Source organism: Apus apus, chromosome 1 (genome assembly GCF_020740795.1).
Source record: "Apus apus isolate bApuApu2 chromosome 1, bApuApu2.pri.cur, whole genome shotgun sequence".
NCBI classification, from domain to species: domain Eukaryota; kingdom Metazoa; phylum Chordata; class Aves; order Apodiformes; family Apodidae; genus Apus; species Apus apus.
The window spans coordinates 144,968,988-144,987,166 of record NC_067282.1 but is presented as its reverse complement, the minus strand read 5'-3'; the positions used below and the strand labels follow the sequence as shown (position 1 = coordinate 144,987,166).

General features: G+C 38.5%; 1 protein-coding gene across 1 annotated transcript; it reads right to left on the bottom strand.

Annotated features, from left to right (window-relative positions):
* Positions 1–294: 294 nt before the first annotated feature.
* CHRM2 (cholinergic receptor muscarinic 2) lies at positions 295–16,216 on the bottom strand. The gene is made up of 2 exons (XM_051640737.1): positions 16,045–16,216; positions 295–2,512 (listed from the first exon to the last, which is right to left on the bottom strand). The coding sequence occupies exon 2, from the start codon at positions 2,471–2,473 to the stop codon at positions 1,073–1,075; it is 1,401 nt and encodes a 466-aa protein (XP_051496697.1). The 5' UTR covers positions 2,474–2,512; positions 16,045–16,216; the 3' UTR covers positions 295–1,072.
* Between the last annotated feature and the right edge of the window lie 1,963 nt (positions 16,217–18,179).

Here is an 18,179-nt window from a genome sequence, read left to right as displayed (position 1 = left end):
TGTACATCCAACTTTAAAAGGATGTAACCTCAATTTTCCTAGTAATAACCTTGTTTCTATACTTCAGCTGAGACCCTTTGTTTGGCGACTGTGGTGGCTGACTGGATGAGACCTTTGAATTTACAAATTGTTTTGATATTCAGTCTTTGTGCCCTGGACAAGTAAAGTACAAAAAGGAAGAAAAGGTAGATTGAGATAAAAGACAAATCCACAGGTGGAAGTTATTTGACAAGCAAAGTGAACAAAATTGTCTCCAAAGCTTTGGTTTACACGGATGATGAAACAGTCTTGGGATGTAATAATCCGGAAGAGACCATCTATTTTTTTACCTTGACATGATGAAGGCATCATGGAAAAAAAGCCCCTAGGGGGCAAGTGGCAGACTTTAAATGATACACAGGTTAGGCAATGATTAAATGTTGAGCATAAGTACACTTTCAGAACTCATACAGTTTTAGAAATGGTAATGTGACACAAACAACATAGAATAACTTTCATCATTATTTTCCTAACATTAATGTTCTTACATGACAGTGACAAAAAAACTCTAGACAACTTGGAGTTTTAGAAACCTTCTACCATGATTCATTTGGATTATGTAATGATCTTGGAAACTCCTAAGTATCTTTCACACAGTTGCTGTCAAAATTCCCTTTTTTTTTTTTTTTTTATTTCCTAGATGAAGATATACTAAACAGACACAGGGAGAAAAAAAAAGCAAAAAAAAAAAGAAAAGCAAAAAAACCCCACAAGTATTTTACACTGAACAATGAAAAATCATAGACTCTAAAGCCCTTCTGCAGAATACTCTCTGAAAGCAAGGAATTGTGCCTCCAGTCCACATACTTGAATAATTCTTCAAACACCCCCATGTCTTCAAGATTTATTTTCAATAACTAAAAAATGTTTTTAAGTGTAGTTCTGAGGGGTGGAGCTGATGCTCCATTTCAGAATTTCCACTAGCATCCTGGATTGCACATTCCATAGAAGAGCATAAAGTGCTATGGCATTATTATTTTTCATTAAATTTGGAACTTCTTCACCCTTCCCATTATTATTTTTATTATGATTTTTACCTTGTAGCTCCTATATTCTTGTAATTACACATAAGAAGGTGCTTAAAGGTCTTCTTGAAAGTAGCATTGCAGAGTGCATAACAAGCAGGGTTGATGGTGCTGTTGATATAACAGAGCCAATAACCTATTGTCCATACAGTGCCAGGGATGCAGGATGCACAGAAGCTGTTGATGAGCACCATCACGTTGTATGGGGTCCAGGTGATGATGAAGGCCAACAGGATGGCCAAAATAGTCCTTGTCACTTTTTTCTCTCTAGAAGGAGGTGGTTTCTTTTTGGCTGGCTGCTTTGTCATCTTGACAATTTTCCGGGCTACACTATTCTGCTTCTCCTCCCCATTGGTGCTTACAATCTCCACAGTAGTGTTGGTGGGGGCACAGTAGTCACCCTTTTGGGACTTGGTAGCTATCCTGATGCATGTCAACTTGGAGTTCTCCGCTTTGAGATGGTCTTGGGAGGCAGAAGCTTGGCTGGCATCTTTGGCAGCTTCATCCTCTTTCATGTTGGAAGCAACCACACTGACAGAGGTGGAATCGTTGGAGCTCTCCTTCTCCTCCCCTTGAACACAATTCTCCGTCACAGTTTCTTCAGTGGTTTTTCCATTCTGAATTTTGCTGTGCTCTAACCCATCCCTACCGCTTGGGATGTTGTTATTGTTTGGTTTCACTATTTTACCTTGGAAAAGACTGGGGGAAACCGCATCCTGGTTTTGGGCAGCTTCCTTTTTCCCTTTCTTTATCCGACTCTTACTGGCTCGAGAGATTTGCCAGTAAAGGACAGTCATGATGATAACAGGCAGATAGAAGGCTGCAATGGCAGTGCCAAAAGTGACAGCAGCATTGGAAAAAAACTGGATGTAACAATCCCCATCTGGGACAGTCCTTCCTCCCACAATGAACTGCCAGAAGAGAATTGCAGGGGCCCACAGGATGAAGGACAACACCCACGCAGCTGCGATCATCATGCCTGCCATCTTAGTGGTCCTCTTGACAGGATATGTTAGAGGCTTGGTGACACAAAAGTATCTGTCAAAGCTGATAATGAGGAGGTTCATTACAGAGGCGTTGCTGACCACATAGTCAAGAGCCAGCCAGAGGTCGCACACCACGGGCCCTAAGGGCCAGTAGCCTATCACAGTGTAGAGGGTGTATAGATTCATTGAGAAGATGCCAATGATCAAGTCCGCGCAGGCCAAGCTGAACAGGAAGTAGTTGTTGACAGTCTGTAGGTGCCTGTTGACTTTGATTGACACCATGACCAGGATGTTCCCAATTATGGTGACTAGGCTGAGAGACCCTGCTACCAGGACGATGAAGACCACCTCAACAGTTTTATAGGGGCTCTCCAAAGCCATCACATTTTCAGTGGAAGAATTTATGTACGTTGAGTTATTCATTTCTGTTCTGCTAATGAGATACCCAAATGTCACTTAAGCCTGCAAAGGAAAGAAAACAAAACAGATATTGTAATGAAATTAGTCCATTTTCTTTGAAGAAATGGTTCCCAGAAGAACTACTTGGAAAGAGTTTAAAGGTAGAAGATGTGTTCAGAAGGACCAGTCAGCTTTGGCTAACAAAAAGACCTTACAATATATATTATCCCTTTAGGAATAAACTGTACCTGTATGTGACGAAGACAAAACATTTGAATCCAGATCTAGATTTTTAAGTTCTCAGATGCATTTTTCTCTCTGTGCTGTTATGAAACTGTTATTGACTTCTAAAGTTTGGAACTGGATCTGCATCTTGACTTCTTTCCTACCAATAAAATAGTTCCCTTTGCTCATTTCAAACCCTATTTCAAATACAAAAGTCCAGTCCTGAGGTTATACCATTCTCTTAACCTGAGGTGAAGGTGTGATTTACCAGGAGCCAGATCACCTGAAGGTGACTTTTGTTTTCATCTTTCCTTCATTTTCCATTTGGGAATGCTTCTGTGAGGTTTATGTAACAAGTTTGTGTCATGTCTCCCTTTACTTTTCTACACTGAAGTTATTTTTTTTGTCAACACTTCCAAAGATTTTGGCACTGCACCAAACTGAAGTTACTAGTCCACCAATAAACAAAAGGGTAGATATGTTGAAGTCAATAGAACTAGTAAACTCAGCTCAGTGGAGCATCTAGTTGTCTAGTTAGATGCATACAATTTTTATTCTTATTGTTTTCCATTTAAATTAGATTAAAGTTATTTTTTATGTCCTTTAGACTAGTTGTACCCGGTAAAAGTGTTGCTGGCCAGTTGTGTTTTCAATGTGATGAGGTTATCTCTTGCTGCTTTCTTGTTTGCACTCTTCTCATTTTTTTCAAACCACACTATTTCAAATCTGTATCATGTGGAGCTATGACTTTTACGAAATGCATAAAAGAGGGCAACGATAAAGAGAGAAACATGAAAATCAGTTCTGTTTATACACAGCAATTCTTTCTGTGCCCTGTATAGCCTAGTGGCAGTACTCAACAAATAGTAATTAAACTACTAGCAATATACTTTTGATAGAAGACCAAGAAAACAACACATGCTTTTGCCTTCAGGATATGTATTATCCTTTTGTGCATTCCCTGGAACTCCACTGAATGTACCGGATTCATACAGCCAGTCTCCAAGCTCCCAGTATTTATGAGCTGCGCTTAAGGGATTATTGAGACATGAAGGTCAGATGTGACAGAGCAGGTTCGGTTGTTTCAGATTGGAATATTCTCTTTTTCCCCCCACCTATAAGGCACCACTTCTTGAAGGCAGAGCTTCTAAAAGTGGTGGTGCAATCAAAGGAAGACAAAAGATTCAGTTATGTTTGGCTCCTCTATGTATGGTGGATTAAGGCACCCTCCTCTGGCCCCTGTGATTAACCTGCTGAAGGACAGACGTGTATGATCCATATCAACTAAGCAGAGCAGTGAGTTTTCATTGTCATTTCAGCATAGTGTATTTTCTTTCAGTTCTGAAAGGAAGAAGATGATGCAAAATGTCAGCACAACAGCAAAAACCTTTCTGACCTCTAAGAAAAATAAGCAAGTTTGTCTCTGTGGAAAAGTCAGAATGCTCCGCCAGGGTGAAGGTTTTATCTCTAAGGCAAATTTTGTAATCTTGTAATTTATACTTCAAGGGATGCAGTTGGCAGAAGGCTCTTGCATTTGCCTTTGCTTTTAAAAACAGCTAAGATTTGTTTGCCAATTCCATGATGAAGTGAACACACAGATAAACAGAGGAACATAAGGCTAGACAGACATTTTTTCCTAATATTCCCAGGTAGATCCTTAAAATCCTTGGGATCAGGTTCAACAGAACAAAATTGTGAGGAAGAATGTTTTAATTAAATGTATTTTTTATGCAGTAAGACTAGGCTGAATGGAATATAGCAGAATTTATACTCTGTGTAAAAAATAGACAGAAAAATAGCCCAGACATCTTCAATGTGTAGGACTCTCATTTCAGCAATTCACTGTGTGCTTTTCACCCAAAGCTTCACAGCCGAGCAGCTGGCTATCCAGTTAGATATGTAAGATAACAGTTTTTTGGGACAAGTTAAGAACTTCTCTCAGGCAGATTTGTTTCTGAACATTCTTAACAGAATGGATTTTTTGATGAAAAGACAAAGTAACTCACACAGATGTATTGATTTTGAAAAAAAAAAATCAACTGACAAGAGTATGTGATCCAGGCTCTGCAGCTACCTCTGGTGGCAGAGTTAGAGGGGTAGCAGGAAAGGAAGAAAGTGTGAGAATCAGAGCTGAAAAAATTGTGGTTTATGATAACAAAAAACCCAATTCCATTTTCACAAAATATTCAGAATGAATTCTTTTCGATTCCACTGAAGAACTAAATTAATTTTAAAACGTTGAAGCTTGTTGTGAAACTGAATTACCATTTCCCAGCTAACTTTATTCTCAAGTCCTTTCAGCTGAATTTTTAACCACTTCCAGTGAAAATTCAGTTTATATTCCCCGGATTTTATTGTCTGGGATGCAAGGAGTTGGATGAAAGCTAAATATTAATTGTACTTGTTAGTAATTGGATTTTACTGTGTTCTTTTGAATGAAAGCAAAATAGAGGAGTCCCTTTCCCACTTACTTCTCTTTGCAATAACTTTCCTGCCACAAGAAAACTGGTAATTCCGGGCTTCAAGTTACATTTTTAGGGCTTTCTTAGGTATAGAGAAACATATCTGCTACCACTTACTCTAGTAAAACCTCCATTTGCTTGCACGTAAAATGACTGTGAAGTGAACCATGTTTTACTGTGTGTGTTGGTGAGAAGCTATAGGGCTGGAGAAACATTTGATCTCAACTGACATGTCTCGTCATTGCTAATAGTGTTACCATCATATAAGCAGAGACAGGGGTATGCATACTTCCTAACCCAAGACCCCCTGAAATCTGCTGGATTCTTTCCTGTTGGTTCCAGTAGGGTTTGAATCAGGCCTGTAGTGAGGATTCTGTTTCTTATTGTGGTCACTTGCTCCTTCGGTACAGGACTCCTTGAGGACTGCTTTTGTTTTTGTCATGCCATAGAGCCCATCTCTCCTGCTGGAGAAGCAGTTGTTTTGGGAACAGATGTTATTCATCAGGCAGACCTACGGGGCAGAGGCATTTTAAGGTAATATGACCTCCTGTTATGAGAAGTACCAGATCCTATTCTTGAACAAACAGAGCTTCCCTCTGCAATCCCATGGGTGTTTGTGTGAGTTGCACAATATGGCACTGACTCCCGTGGGCTACCATAATTTATCCTTCTGTACTAAGTGCTTTATTGCTAAACAGAGAATAGCCAGAAAAGGCAATAAATTTCCCTTTTGACCTGAAAACCAACAAAGTTCATTTTTTGAAATATATTTTAAAATATGTATGACTTGGTGGAATGGAAACACCCACTGCATGGAAAATATCCAATGCCAAGAAATCCACATATAACAAAAATTCACTGCTTGATATTCGATATGGAGTTGTGAAACATTTCCAGTGCAGTACTTTCTTCCCTCTAAATAATTCATAGTACTGAAAATAATTCCCTTCCCTTCTCTTGATCAGACAATGATTTGGGGCAGAACTAGGAGATTTGGTGTGCTACCTAGTATGTGCACTTTTGGACTGGTGTGATGCCAGGTCTTTTTGCAGTGAGTAGTAGACAGGCAGAAGCAGGGCACAGTTGGGTTCACCTGGACCCCCATTACCACTCACAAGGAGAAACACAGTCCAGGCTGGCACTGGCTTGAATAAAACTTTGCAGAAATTGCTGGCAGCAACTGTCTGCTTTGCTTTCTTTCATTTACCTCCCTAGCAGTTCCTTAGGAGTGGAACAGAGGTCTGATGGGTGAAGTCTGTAAACTGGTTCATTGCTAAAGGGAATCCTGGGGAGTGTGAGGAAGGAAATTATGATATTGAGGGTATTCATACCCTTCCATTGCAGACCCTGAGAAGGAGACCTGCAGAAATGGAAGGGCCAGGAGAAGGGACAAGAACTGCAGTCACCCTTAGGATCATGATAGGAGATACTTAGGTGCATCCTGCTGACTGTGCTTTCCACTTGTCCTGGCAGGATCCCATCCCTTTGGTGCAAATGAATCTCGTAGCAGTCATTACAATTTTAGATTTAGAATGTATCTCCAAAATATGTGACAAAAAACCCTATGGAAATGTTGTGTATATTGAAAAAATTGGCTGATACGCCACGCCTGTCGAAGTTGGTTAGACCAATCCTTCCTCTGTATTGTGTATATTGCCAAGTTAGATATGGTAAGGTCTTAACGGCTTCTTTGAATTCTCTGAAGCAATACAAAGGTCAAGACATGAAAGAAGAAACAAGCAATCTGTACCTGAAAGTTATAGTTGTGATTTAAATGGGATTGCCAAGGAACCCATGTGCATTGCTACTCTGAGTACTTTTCAGCATTCAACTCTCAAAGCAAAATATATTTTTTAACTTTTCTTTGATCCACTGCTTCTCTAGTCCAAACCTATGTAAAATGGATTTGATTTTTTCTATAGTAATAATAGATTATTTTTCTTTCTCCGGAACCAATTTTGATCCTGAACTGCTAGTTAAGAGTCTAAATTTCTTCCTGGCATAATTTAAAGCCACAGTGTGATAAAAGGAGGGGAACAAAACCCCTAAGCCTGTGACAAATATACTAGACATGTTAGTCAGAATTGATTACAGATTTTAAGAGAAATTATAGATGCTATCTGAGCTTTTGGTAAAAAAATTACATTCCAGAAAATTCCAAAATACCAGAAGACTAAAATCTTTACTCTATGGGTTACCATCTGCAATCCATTAGAAACTAGAAATATCTTTGCAAAGTGTTACTGCTAAGGTGTGTTCACTTCTTAATATTTGTGTGTACTTTTTGTTCTTCTCAATCAACACATGTCCTACAAAAAAAGATATTCTGTAGGCCTGTGTGAATCTACTTTTCCCCGTATCATTGAGAAGGGGACCTAAGGGAAAAAAAAATAAAATTCTGCACATATCTTGAAACAGTAAGTAGATCAGAGCTGTAGAGCATTAACAAAAGCAAACAGTGTGCCACTAACAACAATCAAAATAAAATAAAAGTAAAAATAAAAATACTCCTCAAGAAACAGCAGGGAACCCTACATGAGTAGGAGGTAGTGCTGGCATCAACATCACTGCCTCAGTGCTATTGTTGTTAACTATATCTTACTTACTGCTGTTCTTATAATCTAAAACTGGTAAATACAGTGCCATAAATGCAAGTTTGTATTCAAAATCACATAAGGAAAAGCATAGGCAATACAGAAAAAACCCCCAATAATCTATCTTGTTTCAGGATAAAAAACAAAACAAAACAACAAACAGCAGTTTTTCCTTAAAGGTCTGAATAATTATGTATTTCTGCTATGTTGGTACTGTTGTTGTTACTGTTGCTATTGTTTACTCTGATAGTCACCCACTGGTACCAGGGCACTTAATCTATTATCATCCTGTAAGTATAGTTTTGGCTGCAAAAATGTCTTTGTTTTTCAGGACCTGTGTAATCAAGAGAAAATGTGCATTCTGTCTTTGGGCAGCTGGTATAATTACAAGCTAAATTCTGCATCTTAATGCGTTGGGCAAACCTGAAAAATATGCTTAATAAATATGGTTTTATCTAACTCATTTTTATCCACACAAAAAAGGAATCTGCCTCCTGGACTAGAGGAGGTACTTTCACTTGCATGTTTCCTTACTCTTACTAGGATTGTATATATAGAACCCTTGGTCCCAAAACAGTGAACAAATAGCCAAGTCTCTTGGCACAGTTACGTCAAGGCTTTTCTGGGTACTCTGGTAGAACCATATGATGTGATTGCCCATATAGTGAATAAATTTTTTTCCTTTTTTTTAGGTAAGCTGTGAAATGTGTGTGGGGTCTGGAGATCTAGTTACTAAGACCAAAATAATTTTATAATCCAGAGATCAGAGAACAGAATAGTTTTCAGTCTATGTTTTCAGTCTATGGAGTATGAAAGGCAAAACTGAGCTCTTCATGAAGCATCCCACAGTTATCTCTAGAGAGATAAGATAAATGGATAGGATCTCCATCTAGAGGCACAGAAAGGCAGCTACTACATAAAACAGTCATTTCCAGCAGTAGGATTGCTTCAATATGTGGTGAAAATGTAGACACTTATCTCTCAAGTGAGGGAGCCACACATTTTATTATAATTTATATTTTATCATAATTCAGGAGCAGAGAAATTATTTTATGAAATTCTGAAACCATCACATTTAGATATTCTTGTAGAAAACAATCTGAATACTGAGGTATAATTAGACTGAGGTAACTACTGCACAGACACATGTGCTCAGGCCTGAGCTTATCCATGGCAACTTGTATTATTTAGTCATCATGTTGAGCATGATCCAGCTCAAAAGTGTTGTGTCATAGTAGGTTACAAATCAGTCAAAAGTGCGGCTGGTGTAATCAAAAGACAACACAACTGGGGACTTGTGGCACACATGTATTTAATCAGTGGCACACATGTATTTAATCAGTGAAGATATGCTGATTTCCACTTGCAAAGGTTATAGGCTAGATAGAAAATGGAGATCAAAGTGACATATCTCAGTAAGTCACTTCTCTTTTCCTCCTTGTTCTCTATCACTGTTGCTGGAACTTGACTGAAGATCCTCATACCTGTCAGACCCAAGAAGGCAAGTTTTATCTGATTAAAACAGTCTTCTTCAAGCACTTTAGCTAAAATACCAGAACTCAGACTAAATTTATACTTATCCTCAGCCATGGGAAAGTTTCCCTAAGCCGAAGAGTTATTTAAGCTTCTGTTTAGATCAAATTGAAGATCATTAGATTCCAGTACATATTCTCTGAAGGAACAGTACCATGATAGGTAGGTACTCTGTCTGCATCCCAGCATGCATTGGAGGCACAGTATTTCATTATCCTTGTACTAGCTACCATGTCTGTGCTATTATAATGAAAAACCTTATGAGAGCAACTCAAAGTCCCTGGGTCACAAGTAACAAAGCTGAAGAAAGGGGAGAAGGTTCAGGACAACTGAAACCAGTTAACAATTTGTTCTTAATACCAGGAGCTAATGCATAACAGAAATGCATCGCTTATTTAAAACATTTACAGGTAGTTTTAAAACAAAGAACAAACAAAAACCCAAATCCACACTCTCTGTTTTTTCCTGGTTTAAATGTTTTGTTTTTTTCTCTGCCAAACTCTAAAGGAAATGAAATAGCAACACATACCTATAACACATGACAGTACTCCTCAACCTGCCAGTGAGTCCAGCAAAGATGCTGTGGTATTTCAGTGAATCTCTGCAAATCCCTCCAACCCCCAGAATTCCTTTTGGGACCCTGAATAAACCCATGGAGACTCTCACTCTTCCTGAGAGGTTTTGCATCGTTCAGTAGTGTCTCTGACAGGAATATTAACATGCTGAGGCCCCAAAGGGATGCTCACTGAAGGTAAGTAAAATCTTTCTTTTTCCTTTGGTTGAAAATGGTGTTAATACCTTGCTTTTATCAATTATTTTCTTATTCATTCATGATCCAGAAGACTCACTTGTGATACCTCTAGATGATCCTTGAACTTGTTTTGAAAAATATCCAGTTTCTTTGCTCAGTAAATGTTTTTAAAATTCCTGTTAAGTCCATCATGGTCACTCTTACATTAAGTTCTCAGGAGCCTGAAAATCTAGTCCATTGTGCTGCTTTTTCCATTAATCTGGGGGATTTTTACACATCTTCCATGTTACTTAACCTCTTACCTAAGATGTAGATTAGATGCATAGAGAAGAATCCTGACTCAGATATAAAACCAGTTGGCTCAAATTCTTCGCAAGAATTTAAGCATAGACTGAACTCAAATTCAAACTTATTTCTGAGAGGACAGGTGTTTTTTTGTGGGGTTTTTTTGTTAGGTTTTTTTTATACCTGTATTTCTGCAGGCCGTATTTAAGGCAGTGATAATTAAATAGTGAAAGTTCTTTATCTTACCAGAAAGGAGTGGTAACTAAGTTCCAAAACCAGAACCCATATTTCCAAACCCACTTTGCAGTCAGAGGGAAGTTTGTGAAATGTTTGTAAATGGTTTGAAAATCTAAAATTAAATCTTTGCTATAGCTTATTATAAACATGTTGATCACATCTATGAATGTTTATTGTGAGTCTGCATGATCATTTGCCCTTTTGTGGACAGAGAACCTCAAAGATTACATATTCCTTACCAAAGTAAGGAAATATTTATTTAGCAATTTTTCTGCAGCATTTATGTTCACAGCTAATACATTATTACAGGCTCTCTAAGTGTCTGACTGTGTACTGTTTCATTAAATGACTGCTACCTACTTTAATTGCATACACTGCAGTTTCAGACTAATTGCATTTTTACCCCTCTGCATGTTTAAGAAATCCATGTCTAATTCTGGCTGTCATGTATGATTCCAGATATTGGTCTCAACATGTTGTGGTTGCATTTAACAAGGTAAAATACCTTAGATTTGCATATGAAAAACTCACCATGACATTAAGAGAAGCCCTTAATCTATGTTAAACAATAATGTAATGTTTAAGAAGGTTAACTTAATAACAGGAAAGTGGGGGACTTGTTTCTGACCATGTACCTTCTGTTAAAAATACATTCAGCATTATTGGGTCAAGAAGACTAAAATGCATAAGTAAATATTCTCAAACTGTTTGCTCATTTCAGTTTTTAAAGACATTGCAAAAGATTTTCACATCAAACTTTGATGTTTCTTGCATGTTTGCAAAAAGAAAAGAATGGAAACATTTGAAATGCAAGGTTTCAGAAGTGCTAAATGTGATTATTTGAAACCAAAACTATTACAAGCCTAAAGGCTATTATCTAACACAGGAGAGACAAGAGCAGTAATTCTGCACTGTGGAGCATGAAAAGGGAGGGAAGAAGAGAGGGAGGGAGGAAGGACTTTTGAGACAAATAGGTTGATTTTGAAATTCAGGCCTCTAGAAACTGTGCCTTTAATTTTACTGTATGGGAACCTCTTTCATTTCATTACAGAAGCACCACATTAACTTCACCAAGACTGTTGCTAGAAGGGCTTGACGTCCATGAAATCAGTTGCTCTCCCATTTCTGGTATTGAGAATCTCAAACTGCTTTTATTCATAACCTGTCAATCCCATAATTATGCTGCAGATTACTCTCTCCCTTGTTTTGGCAGGCTTATCTGTTATTGCTGGCAAATTTCCAATTTCTGCTTCCTCATGTCAGACCACCTTTTCACAGCAAAAATGCCCAAGGAGGAAAAGCCTACAAACTAATACATTTTGTTACTCTTATTTTCTGCAGTGTCGCCTACGTGCTTCAGTTCTCTCTATGTAATTCCATCTTTACTTCACAACTCTTTAAATTGGGACTTGATGGTAAAGCAAACTTATGTGAAGTGAAACACCATCTAGACAGCGGCACTATCTCTTAAGGTACCTCGGGAATAATCTTTTCCATCAAACGTCTGAGTCCTTGGGGTGTCATGTCTGAGATTAAATCCCTCCCACTGTGCCATACAACAGCAGCAGAATCACTCAGCAGCAATCTCTGCATTGCAATGTGCCTCCACACAGTACAAACCTATTTGATGGGCACCAGTACATGCCTAAAGAAAGACATTAACAGGACGTGTGGGGCAAGAGAAAAGAGAAAATAATAAGGGGGGAAATGTTGACAAGATTGAGGAGTGAATAATAATAATAAAAAAAGGTAATGAGGAGAAAGCAAGAAAGACTGCAAGAAAAGCAAACAGTTCTGCAAGTACATTCACCTAGACTCTTTGAACTGACATCCTTTATTACCTGTTTTCAGTAGAAATTTCTTACTGACCCTAGTTTCAGTACCTGTCTGTATTACCCCATGCCAGATCACAGAGAGATCAGCTAGCATTCCTTCATGTCTTCCACTGAAGTGGCTTGATGATCTGAAATCTCACCTCCAATAGTAATTCAGACCTTTAAGAAATTAAATCTTGCTGCCATTCACTGAAACTTGGTCTCCATAACCTCTTTGCACAAGAGGATAGAAATTATTTTTTTAAAAGGTTATATTTTTTCCCCTAATTAGGAATTCCAGCATATTCTATTTCCTTATAGAGATTATTTTTTTCTCTCTAGATTGCTCTTGTTGTTTCCTGTGCTGTTATCTATATTATGGACATTAACTTTCCCTCCCCCTTACCCAGTCATTCTTTTCTCAGTTTTACAGCAAAGCCAGACGTTGGGTCTGGGACCATTGCCAATCAATTCCATTATGGGTCTGCCCCAAAAAGGTACAAGATTCAGAGGTTTATGTCCAGGTGAAGCTGGCGTTTCTCATAAGGTTTCTATATTTCTGCCTGTGATCCCTGGGGAAGATAAAATGTTCAAAAATACAATCGGAAGAATTGACACCAAGTAAGCAACTAAGGGAAACTGTGACCTAACTCTGGGGACCCTTGCAGCCTGGTGTCCAGCACATCGTGTCCCTGCTGTGTCAGCTGAACTGGCAGAGACACAGCTCAGCACCATGGAGCAGCTGCAGCTCTCTGCGAAGTCACATCCTGGGAATTTGAGTTGTCTTGGTATAGTTTTTTTTTTCACCTGCTCCTGATTGTATTACTAAGTGCTGCTCCTGCATCTCTTCTCCTTAACAGTGATACTTCACTCTCAGATCTTTGCAGTGGCTCTGCTTTAGGGAGAAGCAGGATCTGACCTGTAACTTTTGGGTCTGGGACAGATGCACACCACTCTTTTCATTCATTCCCTTTCCATTTTTCCTTGCTGCCTCATGGAGCACCTGGTTACCCTTCAGTTTCTCTGGTCTTCCTTATTTTGTTCTCCATCTCTCTGCTGTTCAGTCTTCTGGCTATCAGAGAAGTGGCAGTATATTGTTAATTATATGTGAAAGTATTCAGTACTAGCAGAACAATAACAGGGCTGAGTGGGGCAGGAGATGGTAACTATAACTAATTTATATGCATATACTAAGCAATTATATTATATATAGAATCTATGTGTGCTCAATTATTTCCTCATAAACAAATTACACCCAAGCAGTCACTACACACAGTGGCTGTGAGACCCCCCAAGTGGGAAGGAAGAATCAGGATGGGAGAAATTTTCCCCTGCTGAAATTTTTGGTTCTCTGCAGCTCCCAGTTTGAGGCTGAACAAAGCCTCAATAATGCCACGCTGATTTGCAGATGTCGTGTACCCCTGTCATATATGCCTTGTGACACTCTTTGAGAAGTTTATGACTCAAAGGCGCATTTCACAGCTCCTTGCTCTCTGTCGCTCACACTATAAGCCTGTGACTTCAAAGGGACATCTGAAAGGAAGTGTTTGGAGGGGAAAAAAAAAAAGTAACTATTGCCTGCTTGTCCTTTATTTTTTCTTCTCATGATATAACAGGCTTAAGATACTTTAATAGAACTGCTTCTCAGTGAGTTAGTTTTTCCTTCTTAGTTTATAAAGACCACAAAAAGAAATAGGCAGTGAGAAAGAAAACAGCTGTGTGATCCCAATTCAGATGCTGTCACTTAGAGTGGGCTTGTCAAAGAACAAGCCAGTGGCTTCCTGTCTCTGAGCAGGCTCTGTGGGTCAATCTGGAATGATGTCCAAGATAGTGACTCTTAGACTTTTTCATATCAGGACTTTCACTATGTAAAAGCATATACTGCTTCCTGCTGTATATCCAGTCACAAAGTAAATTTAAAAACATCTCTGAGAATTGGTGGTGCTTTTTCAGGCTGTAGACAACATCACTAAGATGAGATTTTCTCTTAATTCTATATATGTAAATAAGGTCCAGTTCTAAACTCAGTCTATTTCAAGGCTTTAAAGCTTTTATCCACAACATCTATATCCTCCGTATATAAGGAGTCCTGAATGGCTTTCATGAAGTTTCTGAAGATATATCCAAACTAGGATTTGATTATTTTTTTCTGCGTAGTAAATTTGGATATTTTTTTTTGTCTGTGATACACAATGCAATCATATTGAATGCGTGATGGACTGGGTGTCACTGAATAGTTAAAATGCAGACACTCTTGTTTGTATAAAGACATAACAGAGGGATTTACAGTCAGGTTAAAGTTTAACCTCCTAATCTTTCTGATGTTATGGTTGCAAAAATGACCTTTAAATTTAATTATCTGCTTCTTTATATTTACTACTTTTAAAATGAGCATTTAAAAATGTCAGTCATCTCTCTTTACAAAGATCTATGATAATTTTGTATCCACTTATAATGAGGCTAGTCGTCCTAGCAAATGCCACCCAACCTACCATGCTACTGGCAGCATATTGTCTTTGTAATTTTCTGAGGTTTTAAATGTCTCAGACCATGTAATTCAAAAGATAGAGTGCTTTCTCATTTACACCACCATAAAATCTCAGTAACTAACTGGGGGTGGGTGGCATGGTCCTGAGAAGGATCTTATTCCAGAAAACGGTCTACATTATTAATGTTTAGACAAATAGAAAGTAAATCTCAGAAAGTAACTCAGTATGGATTCTACTTAAGACACAAGCTATGTCAGTACATTATCTATACTTTCATATCAATATCTCAAAGGTTTGGAAGAGCAGGTAACAACTCTTTTTCTATTTTCTTTCCATGAGGGATACTGTGGGGGCCTGTTCTTTTTGGAAACAGTTGCCAATATGACTCTCAGGTAAAGAAAGTAGAAAGTACTACTATTTTCTACAAAAAGTAGAAAAGTGTATTGGTTTAACTATGTGATAAGGATGGGCCTGTAGGAATAGATGGCAAGGAAATATTTATCAACACAGCGTCCAATGGTATCCAGCATCTTGCCTCATAATATGAGCTAACACAGTGTAGGCTGGCCACTGTTGTCAGGTAGGTGGTCAATGGAGGATGACAACACTAGTTCAAAAATAACTGGATAGTTTTCCACATCTCATACCCCTGCATACAAGAATGAGAATCTCCATGGGGGCCTGGAAACTCTCTCTTGAACAGAAAGTGGAGAGTAGTACCATCACTGCTTCATTTCCATCAACAATCTTGCTTATGCTTCTAAGACCTCACACAAAGGATGTCTCAGCTATCCACACAGGCTGGGACAAAAAATAATAATAAAAAAAACATTAAGGGAAATGTGGAAAAACACAGGACAAATCTTGACTTACATCTTGCACAGAAGTGCATTCATTCTTTCTTTCATTATCTCCAAGGTAGTTACTGCAAATTCACAATACATTTAACTCAAAGACAGCACATTTGAGTTGCATCACCTGTGTAAAGAAGACCAAGCATCCAAAAGATGGCATTCTCTAACAACACAACTATATCCAGTAACAAGACAAATGTCTTCTCTAGCTACTCCTGCAAGGACTTGTGATTTACTTAACTCATACCCCACACTTTTTCTCAATCTGTTTATAACCAAATATAGTAGCATAGTTCAAAGTTATTTTCAAGTACAGATTTGGCAGAGAGATTCAGAGAACTGAACTCTTACACTTTTTCTAGAAGAATCTCTTCTTGCTGTCTTTTAGTCTTCAGTGGTGAAGGGGGTTTGTTGCTTCGCATCGATGGACTGGTTTAGTGCTCCAGACAGTGAGAAGCTGAGGCAGTTTACCTTGAACTACAGCAGAGCTAGTATGTTTTAAACTCCGACGTAAATACACACGGACTTCAAACACAAATAGAAATTTCAGTTTCAGGCAATCTAACAAATTTGTCATGAACCTGCTGCACATAGCTTGCAAAACCTTCTGTTCTTTCAATACTGGGAAAGAGTTATGTTTGAAAACAAGTAAATAGACTTGGAGCCCAGGAAGGGGGCTGTGGAAAGACCCCTGGGCAAAGAAGCTAAATGAAGGCTCTCTCCAGCCTCAAAAGAACATCTGTAATGAGAGCTTGCCATTAATAAAGTATGTTTGTCTTTCCCTACCCAAGCATGTTAAAACAAGTGTTGAGATTTAAGAAATGTTTTGAATTCTTGTGAGAGTTTTTTTTTTTTTCCAAATGCTTTTGTCAGCTATAAAAGAATCAGCCCACAAGATTTTGTCTCACCATCCTGACTGGTTAACACTGTTCTGACTCTGATGGAACTGTTTCCTTCAGAATAAGAAACTGTGGACACAAGGCAACTACTTGTTAGTGAAAAGTCTGTCCCTGGCAGGCACCCTGCAGTGGCCTCTGTGCCCCTTTCCTTGGTTTCCACAAAAATAATGTTGAAGTGTTATCCGCCTCCCCCACCTCCAGCCCAGGCACAGCATCTCATCACCAGCTCTCCTTTAGACTACAGGTATGGAAGCACCTCACTATATGTGTTTTTATCCTGTATTCTCTGCAACTGGGAGCCTTGGGAAGAACCTCAATAAACAGATAAGGCTGCTATATCTCATCCATTTAGCTTAAAAAATTGTATCTCATCCTTCTTGGCATTAAATTGGTTGTTTTCTTTGGGGACAATGGGCCTCTCCTGGCTAACAGCTTCCATAAGAACTCATAGCTCTTGAAACAATAGTTTAGACTAAGCATAGTATGGTGAGCCAGCGTACAGTTTCACTGAATTTGTGAGCGAGTTTAAGCTGAATTTGTTTCTGAAGGAACTGGGCAGTGCCCAGCACACCAGGGTCCTTCCCCTGTCTGGAGCCTTGTGCCATATACACTGTATCAATTAGGGAATAATCAATGTTCATAAAAGGCAAATCATAACATCATAACAAAGGTGTATGGAGAGATCTTTGAGTCTCCGAAAGAGATAGAAATGCATTTCTCTCAAAGTAAGTTTAATTCCTATTCTGAAAAATATCCATTACTTGTCTATTGAGTACTTTTGGTAGATTAGACTTCATTATATCTAGTTTGACTTAGGTTATTACTAGCATTGGGCAACAGCTCCTCTCCAAGATAGCCCTCACTTCCAATTTTCACTGTGGCAAACATATTGGCTGGATGGAAGTGGCAATGTTACAACAGGGACCTGTGAGGAACCTTCAGTATAACCCAAATAGCACTGCTAGCTAATCAACACAGTCCATCTTCTGCTACTTGGAGAATATTCAGAAGCTACCCATATGCCTTTTTCTCTCTTAGGACACATGTAAGAAGTCTGTGAACAAAGAGCAAATGCATCCCTGTGTCAGATATCTCCGGCACAGTTCTTTCACATGGCAGGAAGGTTGTCCTGTGCATTTTATATCTGAATCTTCCCAGCTCAGCTGGCATAATTCTAATTCAGTATAGCTTCCTTCTATTTTTCCTTCCTCTTACCACCTGAACCCTAATGCTTTATTTTTCTTGTGTTGTCTTTGTTATCTCCTTTTGTCCTCCTATTTTTATTCAACAAGCTGTTATATCACCAGCAGTGACAGCAGCTACTCCAGAAAATACAAAAGGTGGTTGGGGTTAATCGCTATTCAAGCAATTATTTTTCCTGTTTCAGTGAAAGGAATCTGTTTTGCAACAGACAGAAAATAAAAATCCCATAATGCTTGCAAAACATAATATCTTTCACTGTGTGTGTATGTATGACACATATATTTGTTCTATTGTAGTTTTGTTATTTCCTATGCTTTTTTGTTCTTTACTGATATATTACTTGATATGGTTGATCTGTATTGCATATTTTCCTGTTTGTCTGTC

Excerpts from the sequence above, each read along its gene's own strand:
- CHRM2 (XM_051640737.1), bottom strand. The coding sequence starts at position 2,473 with ATGAATAACTCAACGTACATAAATTCTTCCACTGAAAATGTGATGGCT.